This window comes from Bubalus bubalis, chromosome 4 (assembly GCF_019923935.1).
Source record: "Bubalus bubalis isolate 160015118507 breed Murrah chromosome 4, NDDB_SH_1, whole genome shotgun sequence".
Lineage (NCBI taxonomy): Eukaryota > Metazoa > Chordata > Mammalia > Artiodactyla > Bovidae > Bubalus > Bubalus bubalis.
The window spans coordinates 3,148,590-3,172,317 of NC_059160.1; the positions used below are offsets into that span (position 1 = coordinate 3,148,590).

Here is a 23,728-nt window from a genome sequence, read left to right on the forward strand (position 1 = left end):
GGACAAATCGTCTTGTAAATGACAAGCTGTCCCGGAGCCTGACAGCTGAGACTGCAACACTTCACTTTACAGGAAATTCCACGGGGAGAGCGCATCACTGGTAGCAAGATGCACCTGGGATTCTCCTGACCCGGCCTCGAGCGGAGGGCCCCACGTGGGCAGCGCCTTCGGACAGTTGCTTTCTTGCACGGGGGATTAAAGCAGAGCAAGTCCTCGCTCCGGGAGGACAGACGTGGCGGCAACCACCGGCCCACGTGGCTACGATGCTTCAGGCAGCTCAACTGCGCACACGTTTGAAGCTCCGTCCAGAGAACCAAGTGAAGACACGAGAAGCGCAGGTTACAGCACCAGGAGACACCAGCTCTCGGTAACCCAGAGCGCAGCTGTGAAGGTAACGGCTCAGCGTCTGATGATGCGACCGCTCACACACACGGGCCCCTCCACCTGGGCAGCTCCAGGGCAGGACTGACCACACAGGACTGGCGCCCCAGGTTCCACCAATCTGCTGGGGACCCGCTAGTCTCGGGGCATCCTGACCTGACCCCACCTCTCAGCCGGCCGGCCCCGCACGGCCCGTGTCGCAGCGCTTCATCGTAGGCCGGGCAGGGGACGTAAGGGTCTCTCACATCAGGCCGTGCACAGACAGGGCCCCACACCTCATCAGCTGGAATCCTCGGGCAACGAAAACCAATGAGCAAGACAGAGACCACCCCCGCCCCACCTCCCCCTGACACCACATTCCCGGACTCCACCTACCACAGCAGAAGAGAACCAAATGGCTCGCTAGCATTTTCAAAGCCTGACCACAAAAACACAGCCACTGACAAACCCTTAATGTGCTAAAAAATCATACCCATCGGAACACGCCACGTCCTGCTGCATCTGAAAGACGAGTTAGAAAAGCAGGTAAAATGGATAAAAACCTCCACGCTCTATAAACTTGCCCCCAGAAGAGTAGCCTGCAAATACAGCTGCCCTTGTTTTCGTCCTAATTAAACCCGGCAGAAACCCGAGGGCGCTCACTCAGGGCTTCCCCCAGACCCGCGTCAGCACAGCTCACCACACGTCCTCACCCACGCGCCGCAGGGGCTCCAATCGCCTCTCGAGGAAAACCGGACATGCCACGGAAACAGAGTCCCGGGCAGCCGGCGGGCTCCGGGCTCCCGATCCTGCCGGGATCCGCCGGCCCTGGGCAGCCGGGCTGGTCTGCCCAGGGGGCTCCCGTGCCCACACCCAGCCAGGCCACCAGCACCAAAGCATCAAAGCACCTGCTCGCTGGCTGCAGCCACTTCAGAACCCTCCCAGCCCATGGCCGAGGGGCCGGAAGGGCTGGTCCTGCATTCCCCAGGGAGGGCAGGACTCAGGGAGAGCAGGCGTGGACGCCTGGCTTAACCAGACGGACAGGTTTCCAGTCGCACCTGAGGAGGCGGCTGGGCCACCCTGCAGCTCAATCAGGAGACCTCAGCAACAGCGGGAAAGGCCCTGAGAGGACAAGACAAGGCCACCTTCCGAGCCAAGCCTCTCAACTCCGAAAGGGAACAGAATCCCACCAACTGGCTCAGTGGAGAAGCCAGGAAGACCTACAAAGCCCTGCCAAGCACCCTTGCACTGCCCCCCGCCCCGAGCTCCGGGAGGCCCGGCCCCACCACCCCCAGGAGAGGGGTGAGGCACCCACAGTTATCACGCAGGTGCTGCGGCAGGCGACCCACGACCCCGCGACCCCGCAGGAGAGGCGGCCCGGACCCCCGTCGCTCCCTCACACGCACCTGGGCAGGCTGACAGCCCTGGCCCATCCCTGCGATGGAAGAGGGAAGACTGCAAGGCTGGGTCTCGTCACGGGGAGCTGGGCTGGGCACCCGGCAGCCTGTCCGGGGAGGTGTGGGGGACGCTGCGGCCACTCGGCCCCCAAGCCCCTCTCGGAGCGCTGGACCCGCGCACGCATGACCCTGACCGTGTCCAGAGAGCCCTGCCCTCCAGTCCAGCCGCCGGGGACCTGGGCTCCGTGTGAAGGGCAGCGGGTGGCCGGGCCCCTCACCAGGAGGCCAGCCCATCCTTCCCCACCGCGAGGCCCCAGCCAGGCTGCCCCTTTCCCAGACGAGCCCACAAACAGGGCAGCGGGAGCATCTCACACCAGAGACCCGGGAGACCCGGCTTGGCCGCTGGCCGTGGGCAAAGGGCCCATCACCCGTCACCCCCGCCAGGGGGGCAGTGCCGGGTGGTGCTGCAGGCCGGGGGTTCTCTGCATTCACACAGGGAACCCTCGATGACCCGGGGGGCGGTGAGCCAGGAGAGCTGCTCCCCTGGTGACCACTTGCGTGGCGCAGGCCAGGGGGCGCACGCAGGGGGGGTGTCGGCCCCCAGAAACGAGGGAGCTGGGGGCACACAGCTGAGGTCTGAGGCTCAGCGATGGGGGGGAGTCCAGAAGGCCCAGCATCTGGTGGTGAGCTCGAGGGTGCCTGTTACATTAAAAGCTACGAACTAAACAGACCAGAGGTCCTGCATGACCAGAGAAGGCTGCACACCGTGACCCAAGGACTGTGATGTCCCCGATTCAAAGCACCTACTGTCCAAAGACAGGAAAAAAAGAAGATCCGGCCCACAAGTCTCCCCTGAAGAGCCCCCTTGAAGCCCATACACTCTGCTCCAGAAACTCGGTCTCAGAGGGCAGTGCATCCTGCTACCTACCCCCCGCGTCCGGCGGCCGAGCAGCTGAGAGGCCCCCGGACCATCTGCTGGATGGACCAGAGCCACCGGACCCTCTGCTGCGTCCGTCTGAAGGCCTCCCGTTAAGGACGCTCACAAGCAGGCTCGCCTGCAGGGAAACTTGTAGCTAAAGCTGTGTTTAGAGGAAAAAGAGAGTCGGCAGCTGGAAATCCAGCCACAGCTTGTCAGAATTCAGCCTCAAGTCAGAATCCATGAGGACTTTTTAAACATCTCCAAAACACTGACCTCTGCTCTGGGTGAAGTGTGTGTGTTTGTTGCTCGGTCGTGTCTGACTCTTTGCAACCCCATGGACTGTAGCCCACCAGGCTCCTCTGCCTAAGGGATTTCCCAGGCAAGAATACTGGAGTAAGTTGCCATTTCCTTCTCCAGGGGATCTTACTGATCCAAGGATCGAACCCAAGTCTCCAGCAATGTAGGCAGATTCTTTACCTTCTGAGCCACCAAGGAAGTCCCTGGGTAAAGACGAGGGTCTACAAACCAGGCAGCAAGGTCTCGATGTTACTCAGGCAGGAACAGTATTTGTAACCATCTGAAAACAGTGAAGACAAAATCGATTCCTTTATGTTTGTGTTGCAATGATTTTTTTTTTAAAAACTGACATGGAGAGAATTCTAATTTAGGTTATGTTGGTGCACAAAAATAATCCCAGAGTAGGGTTCGTATCTTCTAATTACACAGAATTTAGGACAAAATATTCATGCAAGTGATTCTGAAATACTTTATAAATAGGTCACCATCAGCTCTTTCTATTGCCAGGAGTCTTACACTCAGCACAGCAGGGTCAGCCTGTGTGTGCAGACCCAGTGACAGGCAGGGGCCTGCGGTACCCTCCCATGGTGCCAGTCACGTCCTGGGCTGGCTGAGGACCAGACTGACAGTTTGCAAAAGCCAGTGGGAGGGCTGGTCTGAAAAATGTAAGCCTAGGGCTTCCAGGTGGTGCTGGTAGTAAAGAACCCACCTGCCAACGCAGGAGACGTAAGAGATGTGGGTTCAATCCCTGGGTCAAGAAGATTCCCTGGAAAAGTGCATGGCAACTCACTCCAGTATTCTTTCCTGGGGAGTCCAATGGACAGAGGAGCCTGGCGGGCACGGTCCACGGGGTCACAAAGAGTCAGACACAACAGAAATGACTTGGCACATGTGCAAGGAATGCAGAGACTCTCAGGACGGAAACCCACTGGTGGAGAAGGCGGCGGGCCCCCCCGGTCTGCTCCCAGCCGAACATGACACGGGCAGGCGCGAAACCCAACCCGGCCGGGCCCGCCCTGAGCGGCCGAGTCAGCGTGAGGCCTGGGCACGGCGTCCTCACTGCAAGGACTCAGTGCCAGCAACTCACTTCAGTGGTGTCGCTTTTTTCCTTTTTTTTTTTCTGATATGAACCATTTTTTAAAGTCTTTATTCAGTTTGTTACAGTATTGTCTCTGTTTTTTAAAGTTTCGGTTTCTCGGCCACCTGAGGCATGTAGGATCGCAGCTCCCAGAGCAGGGATTGAACCCACTCCCCGTGCACTGGAAGCCAAGGTCTTAATCGCTGAACCACCAGGGAAAGCCCTGCTTCGTATTTCTAATCACAAAGTTAAGGGGCTAATTATCAAAGATACACACTTGTGTAACTTAAAAGGAGAATGATGGTCAACTCAAGTCAGCGAAGTGGGGAGTCTGGGGGGACGAGCGCCAGCTGGTGCCCCCCCAGCACACCCTGATGCCCTCGGCCAAGCGCCGGGCCCACCAGGGCAAGGGCACGGACCCTCGCAGGGCCCACGGTCAGTGTCCCATCAACGCCACGGGCCCGCCCCTCCCTTCGTGGGGGGTGGGAGGCGGGTAGGACTCGGACCTCCTGGGGGTCTACCCAGGGACGTCAGCCTGGCCCTATTTAGATCTGGTAAACGTGGGCCCAAAACCACACAGTCCACTATCTGACACAACAGCAGTTCAGTCCTGAATCAGATAACCAAGAAGAAGAGGCTTTCCCAACTGTGTGGGCCATCCCCTCATCAGGAGCCCTCTGACCCCCACTCACTCATCTGCCAAGCAGAGACAAGGTGGTCCCTTCCAGGGTGGCTGTAGTGGGGGGCAGCCACCCACACACACCCCCTGGCCCCACCAAGGGGGGTCCTTGCCCAGGGCATCCTCAGGTAGTCTGCCTGCTGCCCTCCGGCCAGCCCGGGCCCCACCCCATCCCTCTGGGCTGGTGAGGAGGGTTCCCCAACATCCCCAGGCTCCTCTGAAGACAGCCGGTTCCTCCACGGCAGAGGCGGCTGCCTGATGCAGACCATCACGTGGAGGCTTCTCCATGGCTGGCGAGCAGCCATGTCTCTCCTCCCGCCTCCAGTGGGCCGGTTTCTCGCCAACGTGGATGGACCCTGGCACCCTGGAGGCCTGACTCCCCTTCCAGGCGCTGCCAGGGGGCCTTCCCAGAGGCCTCTGCTCCTCGCCTGCCAGGCGGAGGCGGAGATGTGGGCGGTCACGTGGGCTCCCGGCCGTGCGTGCTCTGTCCTTCCCACCTACAGGCAGGTGCCCGGGGCTGGCAGCCCATGAGGGTTACTGGGGCAGACACGCGTGCCAGGCCCTGCCCGCCGCGGAGTCACAGTCTTAGATGTCCAGCTTCACAGGCGATACTCGGGCCGAGCCCAGCACCACGCCCCCCAGACCAGCACTGGTCACCGTTCCCCCGGGACGAAGGCTGCCACGGAAGGAGCAGTAGGCACGGGGTGGTCCCCGTGGCCTGGCCCGCCCTCCCGGGCCATCCTGCCAGCAGCTCTGCCCGTGACCCCACCTTGGGCCCAGAGCTCTCTGCCTGTTGACTCAGGTTTCACTTCCTCTCCCCCAAAGCTGCTTGGCGGCAGTGAAGCCACACGTCTGCTGAGAGCAGGGTGTACCTCAGTCCTCTAAACCCCTGCTCCCGCTCCAGCACCCATGGGTCCCTGCCGCCACCCGCCCCCTCCAGCCCTCCCCGACTCTCGGATGCTGACATGGCCACGCATCACCCAGCTGTCTCCAGCGGTGGTTGTGAAACAAGACACTTTTCCCCCTGATCCAGAAGGTACTCACCTAACAGGATGGAGGGGGCAGGGCCTGGGGGCATGCCGCAGGGGAACAGCCCCCACCGCAGGCAGCACCGGGCACAGGCCCTCAGGGGGACCGCCCATCCAGGCAGTCTCCCCCCGACCTTCCTCTCTGGATGGACCAGGAGAAGGGCTGCAGACACCAGCCCCTGGATGCCGAGGCCGGCACAGGACCCCAGGGGCACGGCCAGGGGATCAGAGAGGGGGACACCGCAAGGCTCAGCCTGCAGAGATGGGGGGCGGCGGCCCCCACCTGGCCCACCCCGGCCCGTAGCCTCCAGGGCTCCACCCCTGGGGCCCCACACCTGCGAGATGACTCATACCTCCTCAAGGAACAGCCATCGGCAGCGTGAGCGTCCGAACTTGGTTCTTCTCAGAGGCAGATTCTGGTGATACCGGAGGTTGGTGTGTTTTCTCAATGACTCAAGTTGCATCAGAGTTCTAAATGCCAAGCTCCTGCCCAAGGCCACCGCTGACACCCATCTCCTGGTCTCTGCCACCCCAGGAGGGCATGGCCCCCCTCCCCCCTCAGCCATCACTGCTCAGACCGGGCTCCACCCAGGGGTGTGGCACGGCACCCACCACACAGACCCCATCCCGATGGTAGCTGTGACCCCACAGATGATGCAGCCAGCCCGGAGCTCCGCAGTCGGAGACGGGAAACACGTGTCCAGCTGAGTATCCCCTGGCGGCTGCCTGTGGCTGTCATGGGGGACCCTGCAGACCCTCAAATATGAACCAGGAAGCAGAAGGGATGGGGGCGGCAGGGCAAGGAGCTGGGTGGGGGCACCCAGCAGGGGAGAGGGGGCAGTGAGCAGGGAGAGCCGGCCAACAGGACTGCAGCAGGTGGCCTCCAACAGGGCAGGGGGCTCACTCCCGGGCAGCACCCCCACCCAGGGCAGCCCCCGCCCGCTGGGCCCCTGGCCAGCTCCCCCCACCTCCTCAATGTCCCCTCACAGGACCAGGGGATGCATGGCAGCATCTTGGTGAGGGCCCAGCCCTACAGCAGGGGGACAAGCGCCTTCAGGGTGCTCAGCTGAGGGGGCGGGGAAGGGACAGACGACCACGTGCCAGCCACGTGTCCCACAGGCCCGCCCCCACTGTGGCCCGAAGCCCAGGCCTGCCAGAGGGGTAACCACACGCTAGCGGGGTCTCCAGGAGCTTTGGAGAGGGGCTGACCTTGGGTAGACTGACCCAGGCCAGCTCCCGCCTCTCCCAGGAAGGGTGACATGGTGACCTACAGGTATAGACGGCACTGCGTGAGCAGGGCCTCCCCACGCGTGTAGACAGCACTGTCCACACCCAGCCTGGCCCACGACATGTGGTGCACGGGAACCGAGACGCTGAACCACGCACAGAGGCCAGCCGGGGTCCTGTCCACGGTCCTCACCATGTTATTAAGAGGGACACCCACGGCTCCAGGCTTCTTCCGAGCCTGTCCACGTGGGCAGGCAGGCCCCTTTGCTCTGAAGGGCAAAGCCAGCAAACCCCCAGCCGGGACCAGGGTGCCTGCCCCCTGCCCACCAGCTCAGCCCTAAAAAGGTAGGCACCCAGCCGCCGCTCACTGCCCCACCTGCCCGGGGTCTGCTCAGCAGACTCCAGCCACCCCGCCCGGCCCCCAGGCCCACACACGGGCAGACGGAGCCCTGCCAGAGGCCTGCCGAAGCCGGCGTGAGGCCCGAGAAAGCCTGAGCAGAACTCCCCCAGTCCTCTCCTTCCCAGAAAGGGACCCAGCCTCCGAGCCCTGGCCCTGCTCCACATGCTCTGCTGCGAGTGCCCGGGCCCGCCAGTGTCTGAGTCAAGCTCCAAAGGGTTCGGCCAGCAGCCCTTCTCCTCATGCAGAAAGAGGACGGGCCTCCAGGCTGTGTTCAAAGCTGGCTCCACGTTCGCATTTCAAAGGGATGCCAGGACTGTGCCTGTCCCCACAGGCTGGGGAGGGGGGTGACCAGGCACGGCGGGGAGCCCCCCAGTTCCCTTTCTCTCTCCCTGCAGACCTCCTGGGGCAGGCTGTGGCCCCCTAGCCTCTGCAGGGCCCGTGCACTGCACAGAGAACACCGAGCGGCAAGTGTTCCGAGACGAACAGCAAGGACCCGGACAAGCGGGAGCTGCGTGCACACAGCACTCCAGCCCTTGAAGCCACTCCCCAGGGCCCGGGACAAGGCTGACCCCGCTCCGCAGGTACGCTGGAACTGAGGGGTTACGTCAAAGGATGGCGAACGGGGGGGCCAGGTCTCCTGCTGCTGGAACGAAACTGACTCATCAGTGAGCGGCGACTGCAGCCTGGATCACTGGAAGGAGCTCACGTCTCCCTGAGCGCAGACAGGGGCGGCCACGCACAGGAGCGGCTGCAGGTGTGTGCGTGCCCACACTCCGTGCACCCTGCTCCACCAGCTGAGCGGGCCCAGAGCAGCGACACCTTGGCAGCACGAGCTCGGGCCGGGCCCGGATCTTGGTTTCCCAAACTGTCCTCCAGTGAGAGGAGAACTGGCCGATGCCAGGGCTGGGAGCACCCGTCGGGCCAGGAGGAAGGAAGGAGCTGCCCAAATCGCCCCACGTTGACGGGGGCTCATCAACAGAACCCAGGAGCCTCGTGGAAGAGCTCCCAGCGGCCAGAGCTGGAACAACTGGCCCCATACAAGAAGTAAAGTGGAACCGCACTGGAACTCAAGGCATAAAATAAGTACATGTGAATCCACACTGACATTAGAAATGACTGAACAAATGAATAAATGAGGGAGAAGAGACAAGTCCCCATTCAGAAGATTCCAAATCACTTACAGACACCCTATCCTCAAACCTTCCTTCCGAGAAGGACGGCACTGAGAGAGGGGAAAGGGTCCGTCTACATCACCTGGGCAACCGCGGCCAGCATCACAGGGACCAGTGACGTTGACGGCACGCGCCCTGATGTGGGGGGCGGTGAGGGCCCTTCACCTCTCTGCTCTTCCTTCCAAAACCCACGACCCCCGTCTAACCCGGAGGAAAACATCCAGTTCTGACAGGGGGTTTCCAGCTGCCCAAACTCCAAGGGAGACGGATCTGCAGTGAACCTAATATCCCTCAAGACTGCAGTGCCCTGCTTGCTAACGCAGGGGACGCGGTTCCCTCCCTGGTCTGGGAGGAGCCCACGTGCTGCTGAGCAACTAAGAGCCCCTGCTCTGTGACAGGAGAAGCCACGGTGCTGAGAAGCCAGCGCCTGCATTACAGAGCGGCCCCTCTCGGCGCGATTAGCAAAAGCCCGTGCACGGCAGCCGGGAATAAACACATTAAAAAAAAATTCCTCGACTGTCAAGTCATCAAACACAAGAGAAGTCCAAGAAACTGTCCCCGTCCAGAGAATCGGAAAGAGACGTGAAAACTAAATGTGACACGGTGTCTCGGGTGGGGTCCTGGGGTAAGAAAAAAGGACATTGGGTGAGAACTAAGGAAATCTGAACAAATGACAGACCAGTTAACGACGTATCCACGCTGGTCCTTTCATTAATGGTAACGCTGTTCCACGCTAAGGTATAAGATGGTAGTAATGAGAGAGACTGTGGGAAGGGACAGGCACCGGGGTGCCCTCTGTGTGATCTCTGTAACGTTTCTGTAAATCTAAAACTGTGCTAACAAACACAGTTGATTATTTTAAAAAAAAAGAAAAGAAAACCAAACACCCAGCTCAGTGTGGGGCAGGGCGGGCGGGGCGGGGCAGGGCGGGCTCACTCAGCGCTTCTGCCATCACACCCAGGACACCCACAGCCAGACCCGGGCCTGCCCTTGAGCCGCTCTGGAGGACACAGACGGCAGAGTTGCAAAGTCAAGTGATCATACACTAACAGAGGTAATCAAGAGAGAGAAACGGCGGGGCAGCCAGAGAGAGAGCCCGTGGGACCCACAGCTTCACAAACACGCCACGCCCCCACCATCTGCAACCCTTCACCCCAGACCCTGTCTCCAATGAGGCCAGCCAGGGAAGGGATGAAAAGAGAGACCCCTGCCCCCCAGGAGCTCAGAAGGCAGGCAGGTAGAGAGAGGGCCACACACAGGACAACAGGCACAAGGGCCCTAAATGCGGGGGCGAGGGAAGGCCAGGAAGGCTTCCTGGAGGCGGTGACCTTCGTGCAGCTCACAGGAGAGCTGGGTCGAAGGCCACTGAAAATGAGTCACGTGAATTGGCTCACGGTGCCAGCACGGAGTTCTCAGACAGCCACCAACTCTGACCTGACCCCAGGTGCCTGGTGAGGCAAGGAAAGCCGCCCCAGACTCATGAGAAAAGGTGGTTCAGGGCCACCCAGGGTTGGGAAGAGAGGCCGCACTTCAGAAGAGGTGCCCAGTGCAGTTCTGCCACTGCACGCTGCCGCACAGATGAAAACGCACCCCGCTAAGTGACGGAAAGCAGAGTCCAACGGCACCGGAGCGTTATGATTCCAGATAGGAAAGGTCCCGGACAGGCTAATCCGTGGAGACAGAAAGCAGATTAGCGGTTGTCAGAGGCTGGAGAGAAAGAGGGAATGAGTGATTGCTAAAGGGGGTGATGAAAATGTTCTAAAATTAGATTGTGGAGACGCTTGCACAATTCTGTGGGTCTGCTGGAAGTCGGTGAAGTGCACTCGCGATGGGTGGATATCACGGCATGCGAACTGGACCTGGGTCAAGTGTACCCCTCTCACCGTCCAGGCCTGCCCCCTGCCCTCGGGGAGCCCGGGCCTCCCCACCGCCAGGCCCCCAGCTTAGCTCAGCCGCAGGTGGGCTCCCCACAGCCAGTACCCCAGGACCCAAAGTTGCTGGCCCCTGGAGGCCAGGGTGCAGAGGGGGCCCCCCGAGGGCAGGGCAAGGCCATGGCCTCGGCTCATTGCAAGGAATGCCTCCACTCATTCCTACCCTGGCTGTTGAGACCAGGACAGACAGGAAAGCGCCAGCCCCTGCCTCCTGGGAGGAGCACAATGACTGGCAGGGGAGGGGGCAGCAACTGAGGCGGGCTCTGTAGTCAGGGTGCCCAGGGAAGGCCTCCCCAGCAAGGCGGGGTGGAGCAGAGATGTGCCCAACACAAGGGTCTGCCGCGCCAACAGCCCTGCACGCAGCACCCACCGACCGAGGTGGAGAGGGGAGGGCTGGAGAGGGAGGCTGGGCCTCTCAGACCCAGGGCTGGGCTCAGCAGTGCCCACCCGGTACTCCACGCTAGGGGGCTGGGGGCCTCCTGCCTCCCTGTGCCACGTACCCCACCCACACCCCACCCAGAGGGAAGAGCTGGAGGCAGCGGCGTGTCCCACCAAGGCGGGGACCTGATCACAGAAGGGCGAGTGTTCCCCGGGGGGCCCCAGACCACCAGCCCTGATGGCGCGGGCACGCTTGGTTTTCCCAAACTGGGTCTGGCAGCACCGGGGGTTTCTGGGTAGGCACGCCTCCCCCAGCAAAATCCATTCCCTAGGGACAGGGACAGGCTCTCTGAAGGCCTCCCCGCTTCACAGAGGAAGCCGCCCAGGACGGGAGTCAGGTGTCACTCCTGGGGTGTGGTCTGAGCTTCCAGGGGACAACCAGGGCCACTCCACCCAAACCAGCCAGTGCTGGGGAGGGGGTGCGCTGCGCTCCTTAGCCACGACTCTCCTCCTGGGGGATGCGCAGTGGCTGGGGCCCCCACCCAGGGCCTCCCTGGGGGAAGCGGCGCGGATGTGCCAGCTCGGGCCAGGGCCAGTTTTCAGGCCTCCAGTTTCTACATTCCACACCTAGACCTTTGTTTCCCGAGGCCCAGAAAGGCTAAGCGTCTTGCCCGAGAACACACAGCGACAGACTGGGCATTTTCCCCACTTGACCCCGCCCTGCATACGGTACTCAGCTTAGGAACAAACACCCAACTCTGCCACTCACCAGCGTGTGGCCTCAGGGAAGTTAAACTTAACTTCCCTGTGCCCAGGCTGCCTCATCTGTGAGGGGGAGCGAAGAACAGCCCCGAGCTCCAGCCGTGCTGCAAAGCAAGCATGTGAAGTGCAGGGAGCGCGATCAGGCCTGGGCTAAGAGGCGCTCTTGCCATCAGCACACCTGTGATAGCAGAGACTTCTCATCGGGACCATAAACTCACTCCTTGTGTTTCTTTCACAACCCCCAGAAATTCCACTGATCAACAAGAGCACAGCCTCTGCAGCCAAACCACCCGAGTTCCCATCCTGGCTGAGCCTCCTAGCTCACTGGGGGCTGAGACCAGCCGCCCACCTCTCCAGTTTCTGCATCTGCGGGAAGGGTGATAGCTAGGCTGTGAGAACCACGCCAGCAGTGGGCGAAACACACCGCGCACAACGTCCATCTGACGCTGAACTGAGCGATTTCTATTGCCATTGTTTTCTTTTTTTTTTGACAGACCAGTACTTCTCGTCTGCCGGTGTAACCACTGGGGACTTTAATCACAGGGCTTAAACACAGTCACAACCCTGATTATAACTCAAAGGCCAAACAGTCTTAACGAGAGCCCCGCGACGGCGACTGTCATTAGTGGTGAATTACAGTCCCAAGCCGCCGCCCGGCCCCTTGATTCAGTCCACGCGCCGACGCCGGAGGCACGGAGAACATGGTTTTCTCTAATTAGGGAAATCCTCACTTTCTTGCTCCATCTCTGTCTGTAAAAGAAGTCAGACGGCCTGCCTTTAAGTTCTCAAGTGAACCGATCGCCCTTCTCCGACGGCGGCCAGCTCAGAGCAGACGGCAAGGCCACCCCTCCGCTGGGCTGGCTGGGCCTTCACCACCCTAGTCATGATGTGAGCATCCCCGTCAGGGACCCGGGCCTCCTCCCCGCCCCGCAGCCAGCACCTGAACTGTCACCCCCAGTACGAGGGCATTTTCTGGCTTCTGCCCAGGACAAAGACCCAAGGACAGCCGCCACTGCCATGCCACCCAAAAGCCGAGAACTCAGACCTCGACCCTCTGTGGCGCCCAAGGCCCCCAAGCGGTTTTCCAGTCCCCGACCAAAGGCCTTCCGAGCACCACCTGAGTGGCCACACTGCAGGTCTGTGCTCATAAACAGAAGCTGCTCGCCCCGGGCCAGAGCGTCTGTATTCCTCCTTGTCGGCACCTTCACAGCCCACATCTCATTACCCACCCCGCCCCATTCATTTTTAAATTCTTTAAGAACAGGAAGGCTCTGCTACACACCCCAAGGCTGTCCGCAGCCCCGCTGGGGAGCAGATGGTCTCCTTCCTGCGGACGGCGGGTGAGGAGCCCCCCGCCCACCTCACAGGACAGGGGGCAGGCCGGTCACGTGGCCCCCACGGGGTCTTCCTTTCCAGCGGGCACATGCCCTCTGTGGACGAGCTCCATAGACGCTCAGTGAGGCCCCAGTGCGCCAACGCCACAGAAGCCAGCCATCCGGACACACACAGGGGTTCAAACGCCAGAAGCCCCGCGAGAAGGGAGATCAGCCCAGGTCCCCGAGAGGGTGCGGCCCCCAGAAACGAGGGCCTGGCTGGAGGCACACCGCTCCACAACGGGAACCCCACTCCCACACAAAGCTTGGGTGCAGTCGGCTTCAACAGGGAACTCCCAAACCAAGACGCATGGGGAGCTGGAAGGGGCCCCCTACCGTCCATGAGATGACCGGAGACAGGTGGCCCCGTCCACCCGTCTGCGGGTGCTCAGAACCACCCACGTGGGTCAGACCCTGGAAACATGGAGGGGAGCCCTGCGCTTCTCGACAACACTGACTCACGCGATGCGCGCTGGGCCTGGCGCTGGGATCCCTCACCCCTAACATTGCTCAGATATGCGGATTCAAAGAGGAAGCGCGCTTCAGGCTTGCAACCTCCCCTGGCAACATCACTCTCACTAGAACCTAATGATACTTTGTGTTCATCGTGCCCAAGCCATTACTCTATTCCATCAGAAAGCAAGAAACAGTGATTCAGGAAAAGCCGGCCCAGGGCTCCTCGTCTCTGGCTGGCGAGGGTGAGGCCCAGGAGGGCAGGGGAAGCAGGGGTCACACGGAGCTGCCGATCATCGGCTTCCTGACGCCCGCTCTGGCTGGAGAGATGACAGGAGCGCCTCACAGGCCAAGGGCTTGGAGGGACCACCAGGTTCTCCTCTCATGAAGGGCCCCTGCCTGCCTTGGTGGGAGATGCAGGCTCAGGGCGGCCAGGATCACGCAGGACACACTCGGAGACGTCCCTGTGTGGCTTCCAGGAAATGCCTCTCCGGAGCGTGGGAGGGCATACAGCACAGGGACAGGCCCTGCCCATCCCCAGGCCACACCCCACAGCCCATCAGCCACAGCAGCCAGCCGAGAGAAGGGCGAGGAGGGGAGGCATCCACGTAGACGCCCCAGGGCAGTGGCGGGGGTGGGGGCAGAACCCACCTCCCCAGGCCCCAGGACTAAGCTGGCACATGCTGTCCCCATGAGTCCAGCAATGTCCAGACTGCGGGTCAAGACCCCTGCCCACGGGCACAGTGCTGCAGAAGCAGCAACATCAAGGCCGAGGCAGAGGGAAGGTCAGGAAGGCCAGGCCCCAGACCTGGACCAGGCAGGGAGTCTTCAGAGGGGCGGCGGTAGAAAGGAGTGGCAGGTTTACCGAGGTCCCTGATCCCAGGGGTCCCAGCTACCTGTTGTGAGACTGTGGTTTCATCCTAGCAGGAGACAAGGGCAAACACCTGGAACACATTCACCCAGAATGTCCCCAAATGGACCGGGGACACACGAGCAGAGTCAGGGCAACAACAGCCGCCCAGAAGGGAAGGGCACCGCGGCCTTTCCTGGTGTTGGGATCTCTGCCCTGGGTGTGTCCAGTCTGGAAGTGGGGTGGGGGCTGCACCGTCTAATGCTGTCGTCAGCCCCCTCCCCGCTTACTGCTGAGGAAACTGAGGCAAGGGAGGGCTCCAGGCCTTCCTGCCCAAGGTCACCGAGCAGATGCCATGCAGACAAGACCCCAAACTTCTCTCTCAACCGCTGCACAGCCCAGCTCATCCTGCCAGGCCCAGGCCTGAGATAAGTCCTAAGGCCAGGCTGCGATGGGGGCTGGGGCCCAGGCACCTCCATTTTGTGGGGGGGTGATAAACAGAACTAGGAAGGCGAGAAAGGAACCCGGGGCTGCAAAACGTGTGCCCAAACCAAATCCTCCCCGCCTCCGGAAATGTAGGGCTGGCAACACCTCCAGGGTGGGCTCGGCTTCCCTCAGGTCCAGGGCCCAGGCCTGGGCACGGACAGGTGCCCCAGCCCACCTAGTGGTAAGCCTGCCCAGGAGTGCAGGGCCTGCCCGGGTCAGGGGGCGCCTCAGGTTGGGGACTGCTGCCCTACGCCTCACCTCCCGGCGAGGCTGGGCCCCAGCAAAGCCCCACCAGCTAAAAGTCCGGAACAAAGGGAAAGGAGACGGGGCAAATCGAGGGGTGCGGGGAGGGCAACTTTTTGGCGGGGTCATCTCCAGGGGCATAGGGGCCGGGGTCGCCCTCCACCTCTCCTGTGTCCCCCAGGAGTGAGTTCCTAAGACGACATTCACCACGCCCCAGCCTGCACCCGGCGGCCTGCGCCCCACCGACCACCCTCCCATCTCAGGCTGCGCGCCCACGGGACGTCCTCCTCTCCCCGGCCGGCCGGGCATGACGCGGACCCGGAGACGCCGGGGCCCGCGCGCGCGGGAGGTGGGTGGCCGTGACGCGCGCCCAGGCCGCGCGGGACCCGGGGGCGTGTATGCGGGGCGCGCCCGCGCGGGTCCCGGCTCGGAGGGCCGCTGGCTGCGGACGCTGGGAGGGCACTGCCGGGCTTCGGGCCGGCCAGTCCCCGAACGGGTCTGCGTGTCCGGCGAGTGGGCGTCCGCGTGCGCGCGCCGCTTACCCTGCGCGGAGATCGGGGCCACCTCTCATCCACCCGCCGCCTCGGCGCGCCCCTCGCCAGCCGCCCGGCCGCGCTGCACCTGCCGCCCGCGCGGGAGCCGAGCGGCGCCGGGGAGCCCGGAGGAGGCGGCGGCCCCGCGGGTCCGGGCCACTAGCGCGGAGGCGGCGGCGGCGGCGGCGGCGGCGGCGGCGCCAGGTCGCGCGCTCGCGTCCCGCTGCGCGGAGTCTGCGCGCCCTCGGCCTGGCCTGCGCAGCCGCCGCCACGCCCTAATCCCCGCCCCGCGTCGCCCCGCCCCAAGACCTGAGCCGGCTCGCCCCGCCCCGCGCCGCCGTGCCACGCCCCGCGCCGCGCCTTAAAGGAGCCGCGCCCCCTTGCACGGCCTTGGATCTCCCCTCCCTCCCCGGCGCGGCGGTCCCGCGGGGGCGCGCCTGCCCTGGCGGGTCCGCGCGCGAGAACGAGCGCGGTCACGCGGCGCCGCCTTTGTTTGGGTGGCGCACGTGCGCCCCCGCCACCTGCACCCACGCGGACGCGCAGCGGCCCCTCAGTGCGGCCTTCCGCCGCCTGCGCCCAGGGCCTCGCGGCCTCGCGAATCTATAGAGCGGACGCCACGGGCACAGCCACGCACGGGCACGCGTGCCGCTGCCCCTTCATCCGCTGTCCGCCGGCCACGCATCCCAGGGGCAGCCACAGTGGGACCGCCTGTGGTTCCGACCTGGGTCCAAGACGGCCACACTCCCGTGGCGACCACATCCCAAAGGAAACCGCCTTTGCCCTGACGCCACGGTGCCCACGAGGGGAGGGAACCTAGAGCCTGCAGGGGAGGGTCGGTGCGGGGCACGCACCCCCTCTAGGCTGGCATACCTAGCAAGGGCTGAGCCCCACGCCAAGGGAGGGGACTCCCTGTCCTCAGGATCTGGACTGCTTTCTCTAAGTCGCACCCTTGTCATTCAAGGAATGCCCTCCACCAACCCTCCACTCTCCTGCATCTCCCCTGCGGGGAGACCATGGGGGTGGAGGTGGGGAGAAAGCTAGACCTGTCTGACTCTTTGCGACCCCGACCCCATGGACTGTAGCCCGACAGGCTCCTCTGTCCATGGATTCCCCAGGCAAGAATACTGGGGTGAGTTGCCATTTCCTTCTCCAGGGGATCCTCCCGGTGCAGGGATTGAACACAGGTCTTCTGCATTTTAGGCAGATTCTTGACCCTCTGAGCCACCAGGGAAGCCCCCCTACCAAAGAGAACCCTGCCCATCCCTAGCCTCCAGAATCTAAGGCTGGCTAGCTCACAGGTAGAGGGGACCACACCTCCAAAACCACAAGTCCTTATCCTGGGTTGGGGGGCCCCACAATTAACTTCTCACCCAAGCCTGACCTGGGGAATGCTGCTGGGGCTTGGAGTGGGAGGAGCCAAAAGACCCCGGACCCCAGGGCCCCCCACCCCCAGCCGTCTCAGCCACCTCTCCTCCCCTGGGCCCTCTGGGCTCTGCCTTGATCGTCCCATCTGCTTTATGTGTCTTCAGCCCAGCTCCCCTGCTCCGCTGCAAACCCAGTGACAGTGGGAGTCCTCCAGGCACCTCTGAGAATCCACAGCTAACCCCGCACCACCACAATGCCCTAATGCACCTCCCCACCTCCAATCCAGTCCTCAGGTCTCCCAACTCCAGTGCTCCGGAAGCATTCCCTGAGGCAAGTGTCAACTGAAAAAAATTTGCGCAGCCTAAAAGTCGAGAATTATGTTTTATTTGGCAGACTCACTTAGCGTAGGATGGCAGCCTTTCAGATACCAAAGAGGTCAGGTGAGGAGCCTTGGGCTTCCCTGGTGGCTCAGCAGGAAAGAATCCACCCGCAACGCGGGAGGTGCTGGTTCAATCCCTGAGTCGGGAAGGTTAGCCGGAGAAGGAAACGGCAATCCACTCCAGTACTCTTGCCTCAGAAATCCCATGGACAGGGGAACCTGGAGGGCTGCAGTCCATGGGGTTGCAAAGAGTCGGACTCAGAGACTCAACAACAACAGGATATACACCAGTTTTGGCTTGGGGGATAGATAGAGAAAAAGTAGTTGAACAACAAAAGATTACTGATAATCACAAAAACAGACATCTCAAACTAAAGATTTTAGTGCTTTTTCTTCATGGATCACAGCCTTGTCAAGGCAAAGGGGCTTGTGTAACTCAAAGAAGCTCTATGAGCCAGGCCATGTAGACAAACAGGTCACGGTGCAGAGTTCTGACTAAACGTGGTTACCTGCAGGAGGGGGTAGTAAACCGCTCCAGGATTCTTGCCTTGAGAACCCCACCAACAGTATGAAAAGGCAAGAAGATATGACCCCAGAAGATGAGCCCCCTAGGCCACAAGGTGTCCAGTATGCTACTAGGGAAAAATGGAGGGCCGTTTACTAATGAAGAGGCTGGGCCAAAGCAGAAACGATGCCCAGCTGTGGGTGTGTCTCGTGGTGAAACTCCAGTGCTGTAAAGAACAATATTGCCTAGGAGCATGGAATGTTAGGTCCACGCGAGGTGGATGTGATCAAGCAGGAGATGGCAAGAGAGGACAATGACGTCTTAGGAATCAGTGAACTAAAATGGACCAGAATTGGTGAATTTAATTCAGATGACCATTCTATCTACTACTGTGGGCAAGAATCCCTTAGAAGAAATGGAGTAGCCCTCATAGTCAACAGTAGTCCAAAATGCAGTACTCGGGTGCAATCTCAAAAATGACAGAATGATCTCGGTTCATTTCCAAGGCAGGTCATTCAACATCACTGTAATTCAAATACATGCCCCAACCAGTAACACTGAAGAAGCTGAAGTTGAACGGTTCTATGAAGACTTACAAGACCTTCTAGAACTAACACCAAATAAAGATGCCTTTTTCATCATAGAGGATTGGACCGCAAAAGTGGGAAATCAAGAGATAACTGGATTAACAGGCAACTCTGACCTTGAAATACAAAACGAAGCAGGGCAAAGGCTAACAGAGTTTTGTCAAGAGAACACACAGGTTGTAGAAACACCCTCTTTCAACAACACAAGAGATGACTCTACACATGGACATCACCAGATGGTCGATACCAAAATCAGATCGATGATATTCTTGGCAGCCGAAGATGGAGAAGCTCTCTAACAGTCAGCAAAAACAAGACCTGCAGCTGACCATGGCTCAGATCAACTCCTTATTGCAACATTCAGACTTAAATTGAAGAAAGTGGGGAAAACCACTAGGCTGCTCAGGTATGACCTAAATCAAATCCCTTATGATTACATAGTGGAAGTGACAAATAGATTCAAGGGATTAGATCTGATAGACAGAGTGCCTGAAGAGCTATGGATGGAGGTTCGTGACCTTGTACAGGAGGTGCTGACCAAAACCATCCCAAAGGAAAAGAAATGCAAAAAGGCAAAGTGGTTGTCTGAGGAGGCCTTACAAATAGCTGGGAAAAGAAGAGAAGCAAAAGGCAAGGGTGAAAGAGAAAGATACACCCAACTGAAGGCAGAGTTCCAGAGAACAGCGAGGAGAGATAAGAAAGCCTTCCTCAGTGATCAGTGCACAGAAATAGAGGAAAACAGTGGAACGGGAAAGACTAGAGATCTCTTCATGAAAACTAGAGGTATCAAGGGAACAAGGATGCAAGGATGGGCACGATAAAGAACAATAACAATATGGACCTAACAGAAGCAGAGGAGATCAAGAAGAGGTGGCAAGAGTTATACAAAAAAGGTCTTAATGACCCAGATAACCACTATGCTGTGGTCACTCACCTAGAGCCAGACATCCTGGAGTGTGAAGTCAAGGTGCCTTAGGAAGCATCACTATGATCCAAGCTAGTGGAGGTGATGAAGTTCCAGCTGAGCTATTTCAAATCCTAAAAGTTGATGCTCTTAAAGTGCTGCACTCAATATGTCAGCAAATTTGGAAAACAGCCGTGGCCAGTGGACTGGAAAAGGTTAGTTTTCATTCCAATCCCAAAGAAAGGCAATGCCAAAGAATGCTCAAACTACTGAATAGTTGTGCTCATTTCACATGCTAATACGGTAACGCTCAAAATCCTTCAAGCTAGGCTTTAGCTGTACGTGAACTGAGAACTTCCAGATGTCCAAGCTAGATTTAGAAAAAGCAGAGGAACCAAGAGATCAAATTGCCAGCATTTGTTGATTCATAGAAAAAGTAAGGGAATTCCAGAAAAACATCTACTTCTGCTTCATTGACAGTGGTAAAACGTTTGACTGTGTGGATAACAGAACACTTGGAAAATTCTTCAAGAGGTGGAAATACCAGACCATCTCAGCATCTCTGCCTCCTGAGAAATCTGTATGCAAGTCAAGAAGCAAGAGTTAGAACCAGACATGGAACAACAGACTGGTTCCATATCGGGAAAGGAGTCCATCAAGGCTGTATGCTGCCACCCTGCTTATTTAACTTCTGTACAGAGTACATCGTGCGAAACACTGGGCTGGATGAAGCACAAGCTGGAATCAAGATTGCCGGGAGAAATATCAACAACCTCAGATATGAAGATGATACCACTTCAATGGCAGAAAGCAAAGAGGAGCCTCTTGATGAAAGTGAAAGAGAGTGAAAAAGTTGGCTTAAAACTCAACATTCAAAACAGTAAGATCATGGCACCTGGTCCCATCACTTCATGGCAAATAGATGGCGGAAAAGGGGAAGTGGTGAGAGATTTTCTCTTGTTGGGCTCCAAAATCACGGAGCCTGGGCTCCGGCGGCTCAAACGGTAAAGACTGCAGCGCAGGAGACCCAGGTTCGATCCGTGGGTGAGGAAGATCCCCTGCAGAATGAAATGGCTGCCCACTCCAGCACCCTTGTCTGGAGAATTCCATGGACAGAAGAGCATGGCAAGTAGAAGGGCAAAAAGTGGAAGCAGTGACAGATTTTATTTTCTCAGGCTCCAAAATCACGGCGGACCGTGACTGCAGCCATGAAATTAAAAGACGCTTGGAAGGAAAGCTATGATGAACCTAGACAGAGTATTAAAAAGCAGAGACATCACTTCCTGAAAAGGTCTGTATAGTCAAAGTTATGGTTTTTCCAGTAGTCATGCATGGATGTGAGCGTTGGACCATAAAAAGGCTGAGCACTGAAGAACTGATGCTTTTGAATTGTGGTGCTAGGAAGGACTCTTGAGAGTCCCTTAGACAGCCAGGAGATCAGCCGGTTCATCCTAAAGGAGATAACGCTGAATCTTCATTGCAAGGATGAAGCTGAAGTGCCAATACTTTGACCACGTGATGTGACAAGCCGACTCATTGGAAAAGCCCGATTCTGGGAAAGATTGAAGGCCAAAGGAGAAGAGGGCGACAAAGGATGAGACGGTTAGATAGTATCACCAACTCAATGGACCTGAATAAGCAAACTCTCTGTGATAGTGAAGGACGGGGGAGCTTGGTGTGCTGCAGTCCATGGGGCGGCAGAGTCGGACAGGACTGAGCGACTGAACGACAACAGACCAATGATTTTTCTGTTTTTCTACATAAGGGAAAATGCAAGTCTGGTCTCTTTGAAATCACTCCTTTGATATGCATCTTAATTATCTCAGATCGGTGTCTGGATTTCCTCCGTCTGAATCCCCTCAGGATACAGCATGGGAGAGGGGGTGGCTACACTGGCTGAGGGCCTGATGGTCACAGCATCCTGTGTTTATTGAAATGCCAGGGGATTTGGGGCCCCCAGCACCCTCCCCCATCATCCTCCCCCAGCACCCTCCCCCATCATCCTCCCCCAGCACCCTCCCCCCAGCATCCTCCCCATCCTCCCCCATCATCTTCTCCCAGCACCCTCCCCCCATCATCCTCCCCATCCTCCCCCAACACCCTCCCCCATCATCCTCCCCCAGCATTCTCCCCATCCTCCTCCTCCCATCATCCTCCCCCAGCACGGTCCCCCCATAATCCTCCCCCATCATCCTCCCCCAGCCTCCTCCCCCAGCACCCTACCCCCATCATCCTCCTGCAGCACCCTCCCCCATCATCCTCCCCCAGCACCCTCCCCATCATCCTCCCCCAGCACCCTCCCCCATCATGCCCCCCAGCATCCTCCCCATCCTCCCCCCATCATCCTCCCCCAGCATGCCCCCCCATCATCCTCCCCCATCATCCTCCCCCAGCCTCCTCCCCCAGCACCCTACCCCCATCATCCTCCCCCATCATCCTCCCCCATCATCCTCCCCCAGCCTCCTCTCCCAGCATCCATGCTGGGAAGGTAGACCTGACAGGCCTGGGTCAGAGGCAAGCATTCAGGTGGGCTCCTAGCAGGCCTCAGTTTCCTGTCTGTAGAATGGGTGTGCTAAGTCACTTGAGTCATATCCGACTCTTTGTGACCCCATGGACTGCAGCCCGCCAGGCTCCTCTGTCCATGGCATGACCCCAGGCACGAATACCGGAGTGGGTTACCATTTCCTTGGGAGACCAAGTGATCTCATAATAAAGGAGCACAAGCGTGGCGTCTGTTGCGGGGTGGCATGGCTTCTATGCAAGCAGTTGGCAGCACTGAGAGCTCTGGTGGGGGGTCTGCGTCGCCTTCTTGCCCAGTGCCCCTGCCAGGCCCAGGCCCAGCTTCCAGACCCCCGGATCTTCCTCCTTCCTGGCCTGGAATGCACCCTGCCCCCATAGCTCCCTAGCCCCCTCTCTGCTTTCCAGGCAAACATGTGTGTGCCCGCTTAGTTGCTCAGTCGTGTCCCACTCTTTGCGACCCCATGGACTGCAGCCCGCCAGGCTCCTCTGTCCATGGGGAGTCTCCAGGCAAGAATACTGCAGTGGGTTGCCATGCCCTTCTCCAGGGGATCTTCCCAGGCAAACGAGATCTTCCCAACCGCAAGCTCACTATTCCGGCCCCCAGGTCTTTTTCCCGCCAGGACCATCTTCCTTATTCAGACTCCACCCAGCCTGTAGGACTCGGCTCCACAAAGGCCCCCTTCACCAGCCTGGCCAGAGGTGGTCCCAGCCTCCCTTGCAGCCAGGACCCTGGGGACCCCCTGCCTCTATCACTCTGACTGTTTAGTTGTTGGTGGTTGTACTCTTGGCGATTGTCAGGTGACTCGGTGGTAAAGAATCCACTTGCCAATGCAGGAGGTGTGGGTTCGATCCTTGCAGAGGGAAGATCCCCTGGAGGAGGAAATGGCAACTCACTCCAGTATTCTTGCCTGGGAAATCCCATGCACAGAGGAGCCTGGCGGGCTACAGTCCGTGGGGTCGCAAAGAGCCGCTGGGACTGAGCGCACACTCACGGTTGTCTTCTTGTCTTTCCCCCTCACTGTCTCCATCAACCCAGCTGCAGAAAGACCCGGATTTTTCAGGTGTGTGTCCCTGCCCCCACCTCTGGCCCTTGGCCGGCCTCTGTAATTGTCAGAGCCCTTTGGTTCACAGATGACAGAAATCTACCTCAAACAAGCCCCAAAGGGAACCTATTTGTTCATGAAAGTGGTAAGTGCGGTGGTTGAAATACTCACACGCAGCTACACACCGCGGCCCTTCACCCTAGCGGGATGCAGAGCAGAAGCCAAGGGATGAAACACCAGGACTCAGGGACCAGGCGGGAGCTGGAGGCACCCAGGAGACGGGAGGGAGTTGAGGCAGGTTTCTGGGGCCACCCCGGGTCCCTGACTTTCAGCCCACCCTAGGAAATTCACTGGACGCCCAGTCTCTACCTGACACTGCTTGCCCTGGGCCTGCGGGGGGACAGGCATGGACCAGATGCCCCCGGAGTGGGGTGCCTGATGTTACAAGACCCCCACACCCCCGTCACCCCTTTTGCTGAGGAGGACCGTTATGGGCTGAACTCTGTTCCCCAGACTTCATATGTTGGGGTCCTAGCCCCCAGTTCCTCAGAATGTGGTGTATTTGGAGAGGTGCTGGGGGCTTCCCTGGTGGCTCAGTGGATAAGAATCTGCCTTCCAGTGCAGGAGACATGGGTTCGATCCCTGGTCTAGGAAGAACTCACGCGCCTCAGGACCACTAAGCCCGTGCGCCACAACTCCTGGGCCCACAGGCCGCGACTGCTGGACCCTGCACCCCAGAGCCTCTGCTCTGCAACGAGACAAGTCCGCGCGCTGCAGCTCGAGAGCGGACCCGGCTCCGCACAACTCAGGAGAAGCCCGTGCAGCAGTGAAGACCCAACACAGCCAAGAATAAACGCAC

The 23,728-nt window shown here is 59.5% G+C and overlaps 1 protein-coding gene across 3 annotated transcripts in view; it reads right to left on the reverse strand.

The window, feature by feature from the left end:
• GRAMD4 (GRAM domain containing 4) overlaps positions 1-15,715 on the reverse strand; it is a 66,921-nt gene extending 51,206 nt beyond the window's left edge. Inside the window, exon 1 of one of the 3 annotated variants that reach the window (XM_045165220.1) lies at positions 15,576-15,715. In XM_045165220.1, the coding sequence (XP_045021155.1) occupies positions 15,576-15,604 (29 nt within the window). In that variant the 5' untranslated portion in view covers positions 15,605-15,715. Of the gene's footprint in view, positions 1-1,073; positions 1,211-3,153; positions 3,254-15,575 lie in introns of those variants that run through there. The other 2 variants (XM_045165221.1, XM_045165219.1) reach the window with 2 other exon arrangements.
• Positions 15,716-23,728: the final 8,013 nt, after the last annotated feature.